Source organism: Dendropsophus ebraccatus, chromosome 10, assembly GCF_027789765.1.
Source record: "Dendropsophus ebraccatus isolate aDenEbr1 chromosome 10, aDenEbr1.pat, whole genome shotgun sequence".
In the NCBI taxonomy this organism is placed as follows: Eukaryota; Metazoa; Chordata; class Amphibia; order Anura; family Hylidae; genus Dendropsophus; species Dendropsophus ebraccatus.
Window position 1 is genome coordinate 73510549 of NC_091463.1, and position 16576 is coordinate 73527124.

The 16576-nt window shown below is 42.0% G+C and overlaps 1 protein-coding gene across 2 annotated transcripts in view; it reads left to right on the plus strand.

Moving 5' to 3' along the window:
* The first annotated feature begins 3617 nt into the window (after positions 1–3617).
* Positions 3618–16576, plus strand: part of MAP4K1 (mitogen-activated protein kinase kinase kinase kinase 1) — a 65857-nt gene continuing 52898 nt past the window's right edge. Inside the window, exon 1 of one of the 2 annotated variants that reach the window (XM_069986635.1) lies at positions 3618–3692. In XM_069986635.1, the coding sequence (XP_069842736.1) occupies positions 3648–3692 (45 nt within the window). In that variant the 5' untranslated portion in view covers positions 3618–3647. Of the gene's footprint in view, positions 3693–7410; positions 7513–16576 lie in introns of those variants that run through there. The other variant, XM_069986634.1, reaches the window with a different exon arrangement.

A 16576-nucleotide genomic window follows, 5' to 3' on the forward strand; every position in this document is an offset into this window, starting at 1 on the left:
CCTGAATAACTTGGACAATAAGTAGTCCTCTCCATTATGTGCATGAGCCCAGTAGTCCTGGATATTCATGAGAAGCAAAAAACTCCTCCCACCAGCTGCAGATTGGCAGTTATTTATCCTTGCTGTGTATTAGCAGCAACTGTCAATCAGCAGCTGGAGGGTGGGGGAGCGGTGTAGCAAGAATCCTATTCTCCTGCATATTAGGAGAACGGCTGAACAGAATGATGTCAATAATACACCGATTTGTTCAACATTTCTGTCACTAGTTTATGCTGCCCTCATTTAAAGCAGAATAAACCTAGTGACAGATTCCCTATAAATGAACTTCAGGACCACAAAGTAATAGTTTTTAGTGGTTTATTGCACTGGAAATGTTTCTAGGTTGAAAATGAAAGTCTGATTATTTCAGAACTTTTAGCAGAACTGGAAGAGGAACTGGTGCCAACAATAAGTGCTAAAAATGTGAATAAATTAGCTGTTTATTTCTAAAAGAGGAATTACAACATGTCCACGGTGCAAACAGATACAGCAAATGTGTCCTCAGTCATGTACCCCATGGTGACATCTTGTAAAGGCATTGCCTGAGATTGAAAAAAAGGGTCTTCTAGAAACCGCCCCAGTCTTGTCCATGGGTTGCATGCAGGGGGAGGGTATGGACCAGAACCTAAGGGGGCCCATAAAGTCCAAAAACGTTAAGGGGCCCTGGCATCAGATTTTACACTTGAGCTAGATCAAGGAGCCCTTATGGCTAAAGAGGATATCAAATATGCATTCCACCTGCTTCCTGTTTATAGTTGTTACAATTCTTTTTGGGGTTTTCTTTGTCATGCAATTATTTTGAATGGTTTTCTTAATTTCTAGAATTGGTAGTTAGGGTTAGTTCTTCGTGAGGGTTTGCATTATTTGCATGATTTTTTGTTTGTGGGGTCAGCTGTTGGGGTTGATTGTTTTCAGTTATTGAATCATTTTATGTGTGTATACAAGCATTTTGGGGTTCCCTTGGCAGACGAGAAAACCGTTTTTTCAGGTCCTTGTTTAGAATTCTTAGGAATCAAAAATTGATTCTGTTTCTATGGAGTTCTATCTGCTGAGGGAAAAGGTGGGTAGAACTTGTGAGCTGCTGAGGAATTTTCTGGGACTGGAGGAAGGTCACTTTAAAAGAACTCCAGTCCCTCTTAGGTAAGTTAATGTTTGCATCTAAAGTCCTACCTAGACTATTAAAGGAAGATTTAAATGAATGGTTTGAGTTTTTGAGAGACTTTAATGGCCATTCAGTTTGGCAGTCTGAATTTAAGGATTCTGAAGCTCTAGGCCTCTAGGGCAGGTGTGCTCTTTCTTCATGAGGACAGCTCTCAAGTAGCTTCTAATCAATTTAGAGCCATGCTTAAAAAGATTTTACATGTTTCGGGTTTGGTTAGTGCTGGTTTTCCCTACAAAGCTTTCGCATTCGTGCCTCTACGGAGACGGCACGTTTAGGCCTATTAGCTGACACGAACAAATTCATTGGCAGATGGTCTTCTGAGCGGTATTACATATATATATGACCTAACCTATGTCTGTATTCTCATTTTCAGGTCCCAGGTCTATCAGGTCAGGTTAGGGCACTCCTTTAGTTCCTGGGCCCATAGGAGGGCTAGTTCTCGCACCAGTCTAGGATTAGACTAGGTTTGACGTTAAATGGGGCTCAGGGGTTAGGAATATGATAGAAGTTATTCATGGTCTTCCAGTTTTCACCACATAGACCTAGAAGGGTTTGTTACAGGTTTATATTAGAGAGATGGTGTGCACCTCTCTGAGGTGGGTTTAGACATCTTCAACAACGGGTTGCAAATAGGGATGGTCCGAATCTGCTGAGGTTCAGGTTCCTTTGATCGTCATTCGAGCGGCATTCGATTCCCGCTCTCTGCCCGCTCCGTGCAGCGGGTGGATACAGTGGGAGGACCGCCTGGAAAACTGGGATACAGCCTATGGTTATGGCTGTATCCCAGTTTTCCAGGCGGTCCTTCCGCTGTATCCACCCTCTCCACGGAGGGTTCAGGTTCGTACGAACCCGACCCGAACCAGGTTCGGACCATTCCTAGTTGCAAACATTGATAGAATTAGCTGCGGTGTGGGGTGCCAGGTCAGTCCAAGGCCGACCTGCCTGGTGGTGGTCCCCCAGCTCGCAATGGGGGGACAGTTTTAATGGACTAATTTTGGGATTTATGGTATTTGCTATGGTTTGATTTGTTTATTCATTTATTGATTATTTATTGCATTATTTATTTATTTGTTGATTCAGATTAACATGAATAAACACATGCCAACTTATACCAAATAAAGTCATTGTTTGTTTTCATTTTAAGTAGGGGTGGGACGTTGTAAGCCCATGAAAGGGCCGCCTGTAATGACTATGAAGGGGCAATGTGGGTGGTCACACCCCCCCCCCCCTTGTTTCCCCTTCAAGTTCGTTGGTGTGTTGTCTGTTGGATATCGCCCTGGGGCCCCCCTTTCCCTGTGTGTATGTATGGGGAGGAGTTTGGTACTTACTAGAGATGAGCGAACCGGGTTCGGGTTCGAGTCGATCCGAACCCGAACGTTCGGTATTTGATTAGCTGGGGCTGCTGATGTTGGATAAAGCTCTAAGGTTGTCTGGAAAACATGGATACAGCCAATGACTATATCCATGTTTTCCACATAGCCTTAGGTCTTTATCTAACTTCAGCAGCCACCGCTAATCAAATGCCGAACATTCGGGTTCGGATCGACTCGAGCATGCTCCAGGTTCGCTCATCTCTAGTACTTACCTCTCTAGAAGCTTCTTTATAGGTGCTGTTGCTGGGCAGATTATCCTTAGAAAAGTCGGTGAATGGCTGCAGCGATTCTGGCAGTTTTCCTGGCACCGTATAAAAGGTCCGGTTTCCAGTCAGGTGGATCAGTGTGAGAGAACCTGTGAAGACATAAGATTAGAGCTGCGTGGTCAAGCAGAGAAGTCCGCCCTCCCAAAGCATGTCTTCACAGAATTGTCATGGTGTTTATTCAATGGGCGGTCACCCAGCTCGCGCTGGGGGGACAGTTATATTGAACTGATTTATTGATTTATGGTTTTTGCTATGGTTTGATTTGTTTATTTATTTTTTTATTGATTAATTATTTATTCATTAGTTGGATTTAATTCAGGTTAACATGAATAAAAACCGCAGCCAACTTTTGCCAAATAAAGTTGTTGCTTGTCTTTATTTTAAGTAGGGGTGAGACGTTGTAAGCCCATGTGTGTCAGTCAGTAAGTGTGTGTGTGTGTGAGTCAGTAAGTGTGTCAGTCAGTAAGTGTGTGTCCATCAGTAATGTGTATGTCTTAAAAGTGTGTGTGTCAGTAATCTGTGTGTGTGTGTGTGTGTCACTAATGTGTGTTTGTGTATGTTAGTGGTGTCTCACATGATTGTGCATAGTGGATGGATGGGGGGGGGGGGGGGGGGGGGGACGCTGAGGCTCTTTCGCCCAAGGGCCTGCAAAAACCTGGAGCTGGCCTTGAAGCTAGGAATGATTTTCTTAAAGCACGTCCACCCTCCATTTTGCCTCTTGTTTGAGCTGTAGCAGCAAAGGAGCCTGGTATTATAACAAGAAAATTGTGGTAATAGGGACGCCTTCACCTCTGGTCAGATCCTGCTATGTGGCAAATGGTAGCGGCGTTGAGATTCTGGCCATATTTTCTTGTAAGTTCAGTCATTTTAGTTTCTTGGACAGGAAGTATCTGTCAGGTTGCTTCTTCCTGTCAGCCATATTATCTGTCATGTTTGTCTGTCAATCAAATCTGTGCACTGACAAGCTTCAATGAGCGCTGTGCCTGCAGTGTGTGAAGTATACATATGGCTTATACAGTCCTGTCATACTTGCTTCTTACTTGTGAAGACGTCTTTAATCCCAGCCCATCAGTCAGGAACTTTTATCCTCAGCTGCCCTCTTGGGTGTTGTACGGGTTTAGGTTCTTCACTGAATATTAATAGTAATGACTGGTGATCATATATAATAGCAGTGTACAGCTGTGCTCGGTGTCCTCGTCACTGGGGCGAATTATGGACTGGCTCATAGTTGTGGTGAATTCCATCATGGCAGCAAATCAGCTGACATCGACCTGCGTATCATTGCTTTGGAATTAAGACCTATTTATTTACTGTGTGAAGCCTGAGGTAAAATTCCAGTGCAATGTTATATTGGACAAACTGGATGCAAGCTCATAGAATTGGATATACTGTATATGTCACTCATATATCATGAGGAATTGAGTTTACTTTTAGTGTGATACGATATTTATTTTCCTCAGATCTTACAGCTTGGCTGCTTTTTAGCTTAGCTTTTTTATGGCAGAACTGTGACCTGTAATTATATAGAACAATAATTATAACTATGAGATAACAGCCACACATGTCCTGAGATCAATGAGCCTTAAAGGGAATATGTCATCAGAAAATGACCTGTTGTTTAAATCAAGTTTATATGTTAAACATATTCCTAAAGAATTGTTGGTGATGTTCAGAAACTGAAAAGCAGAAGAGGTTTACTTTAGGGATTTACTTTTACTCCGGACAGTTCCTGTCACTGACAGTGGTGGCAGCAGAGAGCACTGTGTCAGACTGGAAAGATTACACCACTTCCTGCAGGACATTTAGCATCTATCTGATAAGTATTATAAAGTTTGAGTTTTTAAACAGAAGTAATTTACAAATCTGTATAACTTTCTGCTATCAGTTGATTAGAAAAAAAAATGTTCCCCTCTGGAGTACATCTTTAAATCATGTTACAGTATAAAGTGTTTTAAAGTTTTAAATGGGCACTTGGTCATTAAAAAAACTTGACATGTCACAAGTTTCTAATGGTCGGGGGAGCGTTCAAAACGTGACCAATCAGGAGAACAAGACAGTAGTCCATGCTGCTCTGTGTTCCTCTCTCTGCTCTCTGTGTTTGTCCGACCTGGACACTCCCATAGACTTACATTATGTGGCCCTCCAGATTCCCTCTTATGTTTTTCCTCCTGATTAGAAAATAGCTTATTGATATCCAAAGACCCGACCTTCCAGATTTGCAAAGGATCACGCCGCTTATCCAGACGGTCTGATCGTGACAGGTACACTTTAAACCACATGGGGGAGAGGGAAAGTATACTTACCACTCCTGTCTTCTGTATTCCCCATCGACGCTCAGCCAATAAGTGGCTGAGGCAGGACTGCATTTGCTGATTGGCTGAGTGGACTCTGCTCAGCCAATCGGCACCTGCAGCGGTGTCCCGCCTAAGGGTCCATTTACACAGAAAGATTATCTGACAGATTATCTGCCAAAGATTTGAAGCCAAAATCAGGAACAGACTATGCAAGTCATAAAGGAAAGCCTGAAATGTCTCCTCTTTTCAAATCCATTCCTGGCTTTGGCTTCAAATGTTTTGCAAATAATCTGTCAGATAATCTTTTCGTGTAAATGGACCCTAAGCCACTAATTGGGAGCAGTAATGGTGCGTTTACACAGACAGATTTATCTGACAGATCTTTGAAGGCCAAACCAGGAACAGACTATAAACAGGGATCAGGTCTTAAAGGAAAGACTGGGATCCATCCTCTTTTCAAATCCATTCCTGGATTTGGTTTCCAAAATCTGTCAGATAAATCTGTCAGTGTAAACGCACCCTAAGTATATTCCCCCCCCCCTTCCCTCTAACAGAGCACAGACTGTCACATTCAGATTAACCAGGTACCCTAATGCTGCGTTTACGCGTAACGATTATCGTGCGAATTTGCACGATAACGGTCGAATTCGAACGATAATCGTACGTGTAAACGCAGCGAACGATCAAACGACGAAGATAAATCGTACATTTTGATCTTTCATCAGGTCATCAAATCGTCGTTCATCGTACGCAAAAAATTCGCAAATCGTTCCGTGTGAACAGTCGTTCGCCGATTTAACCAATGTGTGAGATGTGTGAGATAGGCTTAAACGATCGCAAAACGATCACAGTGCGAATTTTCGTAAGATATATCGTACCATCTAAACGCTGATCGTTATAAAAAAATCGTAAATCCGACCTCGCTAATCGTACGATCGGGCCAATAATCGTTACGTGTAAACGCAGCATAAAGGAGGCACCTGGTTAATTACTTGAGTTTCCTATTGTTTTCAATGGGAATTTTTACTCAAGTGGAGCACTCAAGCATTGGAAAATAGTGACTTGAGTAACAATCAGTCGAGTATTTTGGTGCTTGCTCTGTCCCTGTCAGTGGTGCGATTCTCTATTAGTTGCTCTATTAGTCTCTATTATTAGGCTATTATGATGGCCACTAAGGGCCCTATTCCACCGGACGATTATCGTTCAGATTATTGTTAAATCGTTCGAATCTAAACCGTAATAGTTCAGTTGAAATGCAGTTAACGATTAACGACCGAACGAGAAATCGTTAATCGCTTTATAAGACCTGGACCTATTTTTATCGTTGCTCGTTCGCAAAACGTTTGCAAATCGTTCACATTGAATAAGACGTCGTTCGGTCGTTCGCAGTAGATACGAACGGAATAGCGAAGAAATAGCGAAGAAAAACAATCGCAAATACGATCATAAGTAACGAATATCGTTCCATGGAAATGACTGAGCGTTTTCAGGTCTTTCGCAATAGTGGTCGTTTGAGATCGTTAATCGTTAACGATTATGCAAACGATAATCGTCCGGTGGAATAGGGCCCTAAGAGTCTGTTTACACAGAAAGATTATCTGATAGATTATCTGCCAAAGATTTTTAACCAAAGTCAGGAATGGATTTGAAAAGAGGAAAATTCTCCGTTTTTTTCTTTATGACCTGATCTCTGTTTATAGTCTGTTTCTGGCTTCGGCTTCAAATCTTTGGCAGATAATCTGTCAGATAATCTTTCTGTGTAAACGGACATTGAGTGGCCAGAATTAGCCTATAAATCCCCACTAACCCCATTTATTTGATTGGCTAATTGTGGGTTGAGGGTCTCCGGCTCAGGGCTCCATTCCCCCCAGCATGCCTGATAGACGCCTATATTTTATGTTGCGCTATTTAAATCATTGTACACCCCTATCACCCGTATCACGAAATCTTCTGTGCAAAATGACCAACTCTGCTCGACTCCATCTATATCTATCACACTATCTTGCAAAAATCTACTAATAGACCTGTACATTGGTTGAGCACAGCTACACCTTCCTCCTCGCATGAAGCTCGCTCTGTTATTCCTCTTCGCTGTGCGGGTATTCATCACCACGTGAAACCACGAAAACTTTGCAAGATGTGTCAAGGGAGCAGATGGTAACACAAGGCTGTAACTTTCAGGAAACCGTAGGGACTTGTGTCGACCAATCACAGTGCACAGCGCTCAGGCACCTAGACGGCTGCTGGGAACACTTTCACATTGTAAAGTGTGCAGGATGGATGTGCAGGGTCGACTGGATATTTCCAATCGAGACCCCCAGGATGTGTATGAGCTGCTGCAGCGGCTGGGGAGCGGAAGTTATGGGGAAGTTTATAAGGTAAGTCATGGAATCCATACATGTGCATGCCGAATGCTGATCCCCAAAGCAAAACTACAACTCCCAGCATGCTAGAGGTGCTGGAAATTGTAGTTTTGCACCAGTCACAGGTTGGGGACCATCAGTCTGTAGTCTATTTTTTTAATGAAATGTTTTATGTATTTTGCACGCTCCCCTAGTTTTACATGCATGAGCTAATGCACTGTACTACTTCTCTTTTCTCTGGGTTCACATGGGCAGGATGCCCCCATTCCCTGCAGTACGGCATAATATGGGGTGGGGGCGTCTGCTGGAAATCAAAATGTTGCAATGAGCTGCCAGAAAGTCTGAGTCTTTAGCTTTAAAGTGTCATTGTCGTTTAAAAATTTTTTGCAGAAATCAATAGTACAGGCGATTTTTAGAAATTTTGTAATCGGGTTTATTAGCCGGAAAATGCATTTTTATCATGGAAAAAGCAGTTTGAAGCTCTCCCCCCCTGTCTTCATGGTTTTCTATGGAGTGGGGAGGGGTGTAGGGAGATGAGGCACCAAAACAGGACAACAAAGAGTTAATTTACAGCTACATCACCGGGCTATCTCCTCTGAAGTCAGCGCTGGCCTCTCTGACCTCTGAATAGTGGCTTTCATACAGGTCCCACTGTGTAATCCTTTGTTCACTGCTCTCTGCTGGCGACTAATCTCCCTCCTCCCCTCACCATAGATTAGACTGGGCTCAAATGATGTAAAAGAGTCGAGATTTCCTGATAATGAGCAGTGAATGAGAGGGGAAGGGGGGGGGGGGGGCCTGGGAAAAGTCTTTTTGAATGCGGATAATGGCATATTTGCCTAATGAACCCAATTACAAAGTTTCTTAAAATCACCTGTACCTGCAAAAAAAAAAAAAAAAAAACGACAGTGACGCTTTAAGGGCCATTAAGCATGGAGCTGATATAATTTCCCACTATGTATGTAAATGAGTCTAGAAGTTCTGAGAAGTGGGGATGTGTGAGACACGTACAGTTCTGGGCTTCCTGTCAATACACTAATTGAAAAACATAGCAGTCGTTCTGTCTTCAGCCTACAATGGCTGATAAGAGAGATGAATAGATAGTAATCAATAGCGCAGACAATGGAGATAGGATGGACTTTATGTTTAGGGTGCTTTTTTAGGTTAAGAGATTTGTATGTAATTTTCCCTTTAAGGGAGGACTCCAGCAGGAAAAGAAACATCAGCTGCTGTATGTCCTGCAGGAAGTGGGGTATACTTTCCAGTCTGACACAGTGCTCTTTGCTGCCACCTCTGTCCATGTAAGGAACTGTCAAGAGCAGCAGCAAATCCTTAAAGAAAACCTCTACTGCTCTCCAGATTGGAAAGAATACACCACTTCCTGTAGAACTGTAGAATTTTTTTTGCTAGAGTACCCCTTTAAGGGCTAATTGTATACTGTTGTCTGTGATATAGGGGCAATATATGAGTGGTCACTTCTCCATCAGGAACAGGGATCAGCACCCCTGTTCGTGAGAATCAGCATGACCCTTAAAGGGGTTACCCAGCAAAAATATTTTTCTTTTAAATCAACTGGTTTCAGAAAGTTATACAGATTTGTAATTTACTTCTATTTAAAAATCTCAAGTCTTTCCATACTTATCAGCTTCTGTATGTCCTGCAGGAAGTGGTGTATTCTTTTCAATCAGACACAGTGCTTTCTACTGACATCTCTGTCCAAGACAGGAACTGTCCAGAGCAGCAGCAGATTCCTATAGAAAACCTGCTCTGGACAGTTCCTGTCTTGGACAGAGATGTCAGCAGAGAGCACTGTGTCAGACTGAAAAGAATACACCACTTCCTGCAGGACATACAGCAGGTGATAAGTACCGGAAATTTTTAAATAGAAGTAAATTACAAATCTATATAACTTTCTGAAACCAGTTAATTTGAAAAAAAAAAAAAAGATTTTTGCTGGATAACCCCTTTAAGCAACCTTCATGCTTTTGTTGGGGAGAAAAAAGTAGTCATGCATTCACTGCAAGAATTCCAGTGTGATATTCCTCAATTGTCTGCAATCACCTACTAGTAAAGCTGGGACTTGGTTGGTGATCAATGTCAGAGCTGCAGCTTTGTGGGATACTTAGTGGCTAGCCTAGGAAAGTTTGATGCAGTGTGCATAGTCCATGAACCTGGCACAGGTGGCCCATAGAGTGCTATCCATAGACCTCCCATAGTCACGCATACAGTCTGTGAACACTATAGTAGTGAAGGAGCCTGGACCACAAAATGCATATAGTATGTAGGCTCATGCGCAGTCATAAGGCTTCCAATCTGAAGTGTCACGGAGGCTGTCCTTAGCCACATGATGCAAGCCTCCTCCCTTACAACCCCTGCCTTGACTGATCGACATGCATGGCTGAGTTTAGACAGACAGAAATGGGTGGTGGAGGGAGGGAGGTGTGCATGCTGCCGTGTGGCAATCCCTCCTTGACACTTGAGCTTTAAAGCGATTATCCAGCTAAAATCGTTTTCTTTCAAATCAACTGGTTTCAGAAAGTTATATAGATTTGTAATTTACTTCTATATAAAAATGTCAAGTCTTCCCATACTTATCAGCTGCTGTATGTCCTGCAGGAAGTGGTGTATTCTTTCTAGTCTGACAAGGTGCTCTCTGATGCCACCTCTGTCTGAGACAGGAACTGTCCAGAGCAGGAAATGGTTTCTATGGAGATTTTATACTGCTCTGGACAGTTCCTGACATGGACAGAGGTGGCAGCAGAGAGCACTGTGTCAGACTAGAAAGAATACACCACTTCCTGCAGGACATACAGCAGCTGATAAGTATATAAACAAATAAATTATAAATAATAATAAGTATGGGAAGACTTGAGATTTTTTTTTTATATAGAAGTAAATTATAAATCTGTATAACTAGAAAAAAGATTTTCGCTAGATAACCCCTTTAAGCAGATGTAAGGGTGGCAGATTCCCTTTAAATGGGTGTAAAAATGGTTCTAACATCACAACAGCGGGCTGCATGAACTTCACAAGGGGGTGAATACACTACAAGAATACAAGGGAATGTGCGGATTTTGCAACAGATCTAAACACTTTACAAAGTTGTATATTTCCTGTAAAAGGTTTTTAATCTGTACAAGGAAGTGATGAAACTTTACAATGGGTTTAACTCAACATGGCAGTACATGAACTTTACAGAGGGGGTCTACACCTCACAAATTCTAACAATTTCAATTATTTGCAAGAGGTCTAAACTGTATTAGGGAGAGTACAAACTTTACAAACATATTACAAGGGATTATAGAATAAGACGGTGTATTAGCTTTAAAATAGAGCTATACTTTGCAAAGAAATGCTCTCTGCTGCCACCTCAGTCCATGAAAGGAACTGTATAGAGCAGGGGATTTCCTGCTAATCTGGACAGTTCCTGGTATGGACAGAGGTGGCAGCAGAGAGCAGTGTGTCAGACTGGAAAGAATACACCACTTCCTGCAGGACATACAGCAGCTGATAAGTACTGGAGTTGGACTTGAGATTTTTAAATAGAAGTAATTTCAAAATCTGTATAACTATCTGACACTAGTTGATTTGAAAGAAAGAACCTGTCAGTGCACACAATGGAGCGTGCGGCTTCGGCCGCACACTCTATTGTGTGCAGCAGTGAATTCGGATACGGGCGTACACGGGTGCGCCCCACATCCAAATTCTGTAGAAATGAAGATCGTCCGGGTCGGGACTGCAGTACCGGCCGTGATGATGTTCAGTAACACCGGCTGTTCTGTGATCCGGACGGATTATTCATAGTGTGCACATGGCCTGATGCTGGTCAGTGAGGTCTGCTTGCTGTGCGCCCCCTGTCTCCCATTCATTATTGTTAAAACTAAGTAATATAAGATCAATAGATGTTGATTTATTAGAAGACTTTTTAGGGAGATTTATCAATCATGGCGTAAAGTGAAACTGGCTCAGTTGCCCCTGGCAACCAATCAGATTCCACCTTTCATTTTCCAAAGAGTCTGTGAGGAATGAAAGGTGGAATCTGATTGGTTGCTAGGGGCAACTGAGCCAGTTTTACTTTACACCATTTACTTTACCACCCCTCTATATGCTTGGTGGTAATTTTTATACTTTGCTATAATCCATGGCATCAGCAATGTTTTCCTGTATATATTGTCGTTGATCTCAGTGGTGGTGCAGAGGGTGTTGGGACTTGTTACATTGCAGATGACGATATGTGTCACATTCAGCCATGAGCTTGATAGAACATTGCAGGCTTGGTGAGAAGTGTAAAGGGTGTGACATCTCGGCCTGCGTCCACAAAGCCTCAGCTTATTATTATTGTTCTCATGCGGTGCCATCCAGTTACTTTGAGAATGCAATGTAACTACCGTCAGAGGAAGAGCTGAATGACATTGCCTGACCGTGCTGATGTCATCGGGAGCTGCAGGCTACACGGCTCGATTAGTAATTTTGCAATATTTAGGCCACCTGCTAACAGTGATACTTGCTTTCCCTCGGCCATACTGTGTTTTGTGGCTTCCTGTTCTTCTGCATTACACAGGTGCATACAGCATCCTCTCAGCTTCCTGTAAAACGCTGTGTATTTTACCTCTCTTACTCATGGTAACTACTTCAGCGCTGGATGGAGTCAGACAAGGCCGAGACCTAAACTTGAGTTCAACTTGAAGAAGTACTCCTGCAATTTACTTTATTGATTATGTAGTTAGTCAGCCATTTAGTTGTTAATCACTAGATGAAAATTCCTGGAATTCTTTTGTCCATTTGGGTCATGTGACCTTTTGGTGACCCACCTGTAATTTACATGTGTTTCTGTGCTCTCAGTGAGGGTCACCATTGCAACTAGCAGGACTTTTCTATATGATGAAGCTGCATAGACTGTTCCACACAAGCTTTTTTTGCAAAAATCAATAGTTCAGGCGATTTTAAGAAACTTTGTAATTGGGGTTATTTGGCAAATATGCCATTATCTGCATCCCCCTCCTCTCTCTCATTCACTGCTAATTACCAGGGAATCTCGACTCTTTTACATCAGTCGAGCCCTGTGTAACCTATGGAGAGGAGAGGAGGGAGGAGGGAGATTAGTCGCCAGCTGAGAGCAGAAAACAAAGGATTACACAGTGGGAGCTGTGTGAAAGCTGGTATTCAGAAGTCAGAGAGGTGACTTCAGAGGAGATAGCCTGGTGATGTAGCTGTTTAATTAACGCTTTGTTGTCCTGTTTTGGTGCCTCATTTCAAGGAGGGGTGATCCTTGCTTCCTTACCCGGCCGGGGTCTGCGCCGCAATGGCACCGATCCCGGCTCAACACTCGATTGCTTTCTGCTTTTTCCCCTAATAAAAGTCTGAATCACCCCCCTTTCCCAGGATATAAATAAAAATAAATAAATAAACATGTTTGCTATCACCGCGTACGTAATTGGCCAAAATATTGATGTATCATATTCCTGATCTCGCACGGTAAACGGCGTAATCGCAAAAAATTCCAAAGTGCAAAATTGCGCATTTTTTGTCGCATCAAATCCAGAAAAATTGTAATAAAAAGCAATCAAAAAGTCGCATATGCGCAATCAAGGTACCGATAGAAAGAACACATCATGGCGCAAAAAATGACACCTCACACAGCCCCATAGACCGAAGAAAAAAAGCGCTGTAAGCCTGGGAATGGAGCGATTTTAAGGAACATACTGTATATTTGTTAACAATGGTTTGAATTTTTTACCGGCCATCACATAATATAAAAGTTATACATGTTATATATCATTGTAATGGTAACTAGAGATGAGCGAATAGTGAAATATTCGACTTTCGAGAATTCAAATCGAATAGGCACTGAGATTCGACTATTCAAACAAATATTCGATTCCATTATAGTCTATGGGAAAAAAATACTGATGCAGTAATGTGATGTATGAATACAGCAGAGATTAGATGAAACAGATGGCACTGTAGGTATGGTGGGGGTGAGTATGCATTATATGGGCAAAAAAAAACACCTGAACACTTCTTCAAAGGTGGCAACTTGCCCAGAGCGTAACTGGCATGAAATGCACTTGCTTTTCCTAGAATAAATAAGTTCAAAAATAATATATCTTTTGTACACACCTGTGTGTTTATTTGTTTGTTTATTAACTATTGTTCAGCAATAAGAACACCCACTGGACCCTCAGCATAGAAACAAGCCCTGTGGGTAGTTTTATCAGTGATTGACAGCTATCCCTGTAGCAGAGTCAACTAGGAAAAACTTTCAGTCACAGAGTAGGCCTGCCCACTGGACTCCTACGCATAGTAGATAAGTAAATGAAAGAAAAAGTTAAACTGAGTATTATCTTTCAAAACTATATATCAATCAGCTCTGCTCTTCCTGCTCTATGTCATACTACCCACACATCACACACCATATCCAACATAACATTCTCCCTTTAACCAAAGAACAACAAAATAATATGTGGGAGCACGTAAAGCACAACTCCAGTGAAAAAAAAATTCTTTCAAATCAACCAGAAAGTGCCAGAATTTTGTAATTTACGTCTATAAAAAAAATCTCAAGTCTTCCAGTACTTTTCATCTGCTGCATGTGCTACATATCTATGTCTATGACATTCATTAAATTGGGTTGGTTCCTTTATGGTACAGATACACATTAGACTGAGGTTGATGAAAATGCACAATTTTCATGCCTCAACGCTAGTTTCTGAACGATTGGACTCCTCTCTAATTTAAACCAATGTACAATATCACCATACAACTCCTTACCCCACCATAGTATTTTACTCTATCTGCATCAAGAGGGTATCAGGGCTTATGCTAGCACTATAACTGGCAACCAGAAATGGACAAGAAAAGGATGAAAAACCAGTGCTTATTTTCTCACAGGGTAGGTGATAAATGTGTGATCACTGGCGGAAATAAGCAGGCACTGTACTCAGCTGTCACTGTAAGTTCCCTAGACTGAATAGACAGCACTGTACATGCTCCACTGTTGTTCCATTCCCACCGCTTTCACCAGCATTTACACATTTTACTTTACAGCAACCACATGGGCCAAAGAAGCCTGTGGTGTGGAGGTCACTCATTGATGTCTATGGGAGTTGTAGGCATAATCTGTGACTACAAGGAGGCTGAGCTTAATCGTGAATGGCCTGATCGTGTGTTATCTATATACTGGTGTTACCTTTAGGCTTTAGGCACACAATGCATTATGGTCTGTATTTTTTCATATGATGATAATGAGGATGCAATGCCCCGGATAGGGTAGCAGCTGAAGGAACCAATCATCCCAATTGGGCTGATATGGTTTCCTGAACTGCTGTATACAGCTCCTACAGCAGCCGTGGCCCGTACCAGCCGTGGCTGCAGCAGTAGCTGTATACCCGGAAAAAAAAGACTTTAATCCCCCGGGCGCCTGTCACGCGCCTGGGTGATTAAAGTCCTTTTTTCCAGGTATACAGTTACTGCTGCAGCCACGGCTGGTACGTGCCACGGCTGCTGTAGGAGCTGTATACAGCAGTTCAGGGAACCATATCAGCCCAATTGGGCTGATTGGTTCCCTTTAACTCCAGGATTTCCTAAAGAACTTGTAAGCGTGAAATCTGGAGTTTTCTGAGGCTATATTCACACACAGTAAAATAATACCAAACTACAGCCATAATTAAGGTAAAAATACAGTTTGCATATTTTGGTGCCAAAATCACAGCCGCCCCAGAAGCAGTCCATAAAACGGGCAAAGACATTGTGAATAGAGAAGGGAAGTTTGCAGTTGGCTTATTAGCAACAAAAAAAAGATGAACGAATTTACAGTATAAATAAAGTGAATCACTTTGTTAACTCGGTAGTTGGCTTATCAGCCGGCTGCCTTTGAACTCTGTGCTGCTCCACTCCGGATGCCGAAAAAAGCTGGATCCAGTCCTGGCAAACTGGGAGAAGTTTACAGGTTTTCAAGGACTGGATCCAGCTTTTCCAGGCACCTGAAGAGGAGCGGCCCCGAGTTGAGAGGCAGCCGAGCTAACAAAGAGCTTCACTTTGTTAATACTGAAAATTCGCTCATCTCTAGTTGTGAGACCATAGCCTAGAAGAGCAATGAATTCTCAGGATGTGCTTCATGAGCCCATTAGAAAAGCCTTCTCTGCAGAAAAGGAAGTGTCAGCTTATTATCAAAGGGGTAATACAGTGCTACAAAAACATGGCCACTTTCTTTCAGATATAGCACCAGTCTTGTGTGAATGGAGCTTAATTGCAAACCACACCTGAACTGCAGACGAGAGTGGTGCTGTATCTGGAAGAAAGTGGCCATCTTTTGGTAACACTGGATAACCCCTCTAAGCTCAGTGATCAGAAGGATAACTCCATGGGTTTGTGGAAAAAAAAATATATTGGTAACTCTTTTGCTTTAATTTTCATTTTTGCATTTTAAATTCTTTAAAACTCATTTAACACTCTTTCTTACAGAGCCATATGATGATCGATTGTACTTTCCAATGACACCTCTGATTTTATTATAAAATGTACAGCAACACTGTAAAAAAAACAACTCTCACTTTTACATAATTTTAATTTTACTCCATGCAAGTTATGGTGGTAAAACCAACATGTTATCTGTATTCTGTTGGTCACTACGATTACCCTATTTATGTAGCTTTAGTTTTCTTTTACTACTGTTTTTTTTCTAAAAAGTACACAAAAAAAATTAATTTGCTTAAACAGGGTTATCCAGTGCTACAAAATCATGGCCACTTTCTTTCAGAGACAATATGAGTTTTGTCTACAGTTCAGGTGCGGTTTGCAATTAAGCTCCATTCATTTCAATGCAACTGAGCAGCAAAACCCCGCCAAGCTGGAGACAAGAGTGGGGCTGTCTCTGGAAGAAAGTGGCCATGTTTTTGTAGCGCTGGATAACCCCTTTAAAGATACTCTATTCTGACCTCTATAACTTTTTTCTATCTATTGGGCTGTAATTTTTATTGTTACCATTTTGGTTTAGATTGACTTTTTGATTGCTTTTTATTAATTTTTGAGCTGACCAAAATTCATCAATTTGGGGTTTTGGCTTTTTTTCTGCTTATGT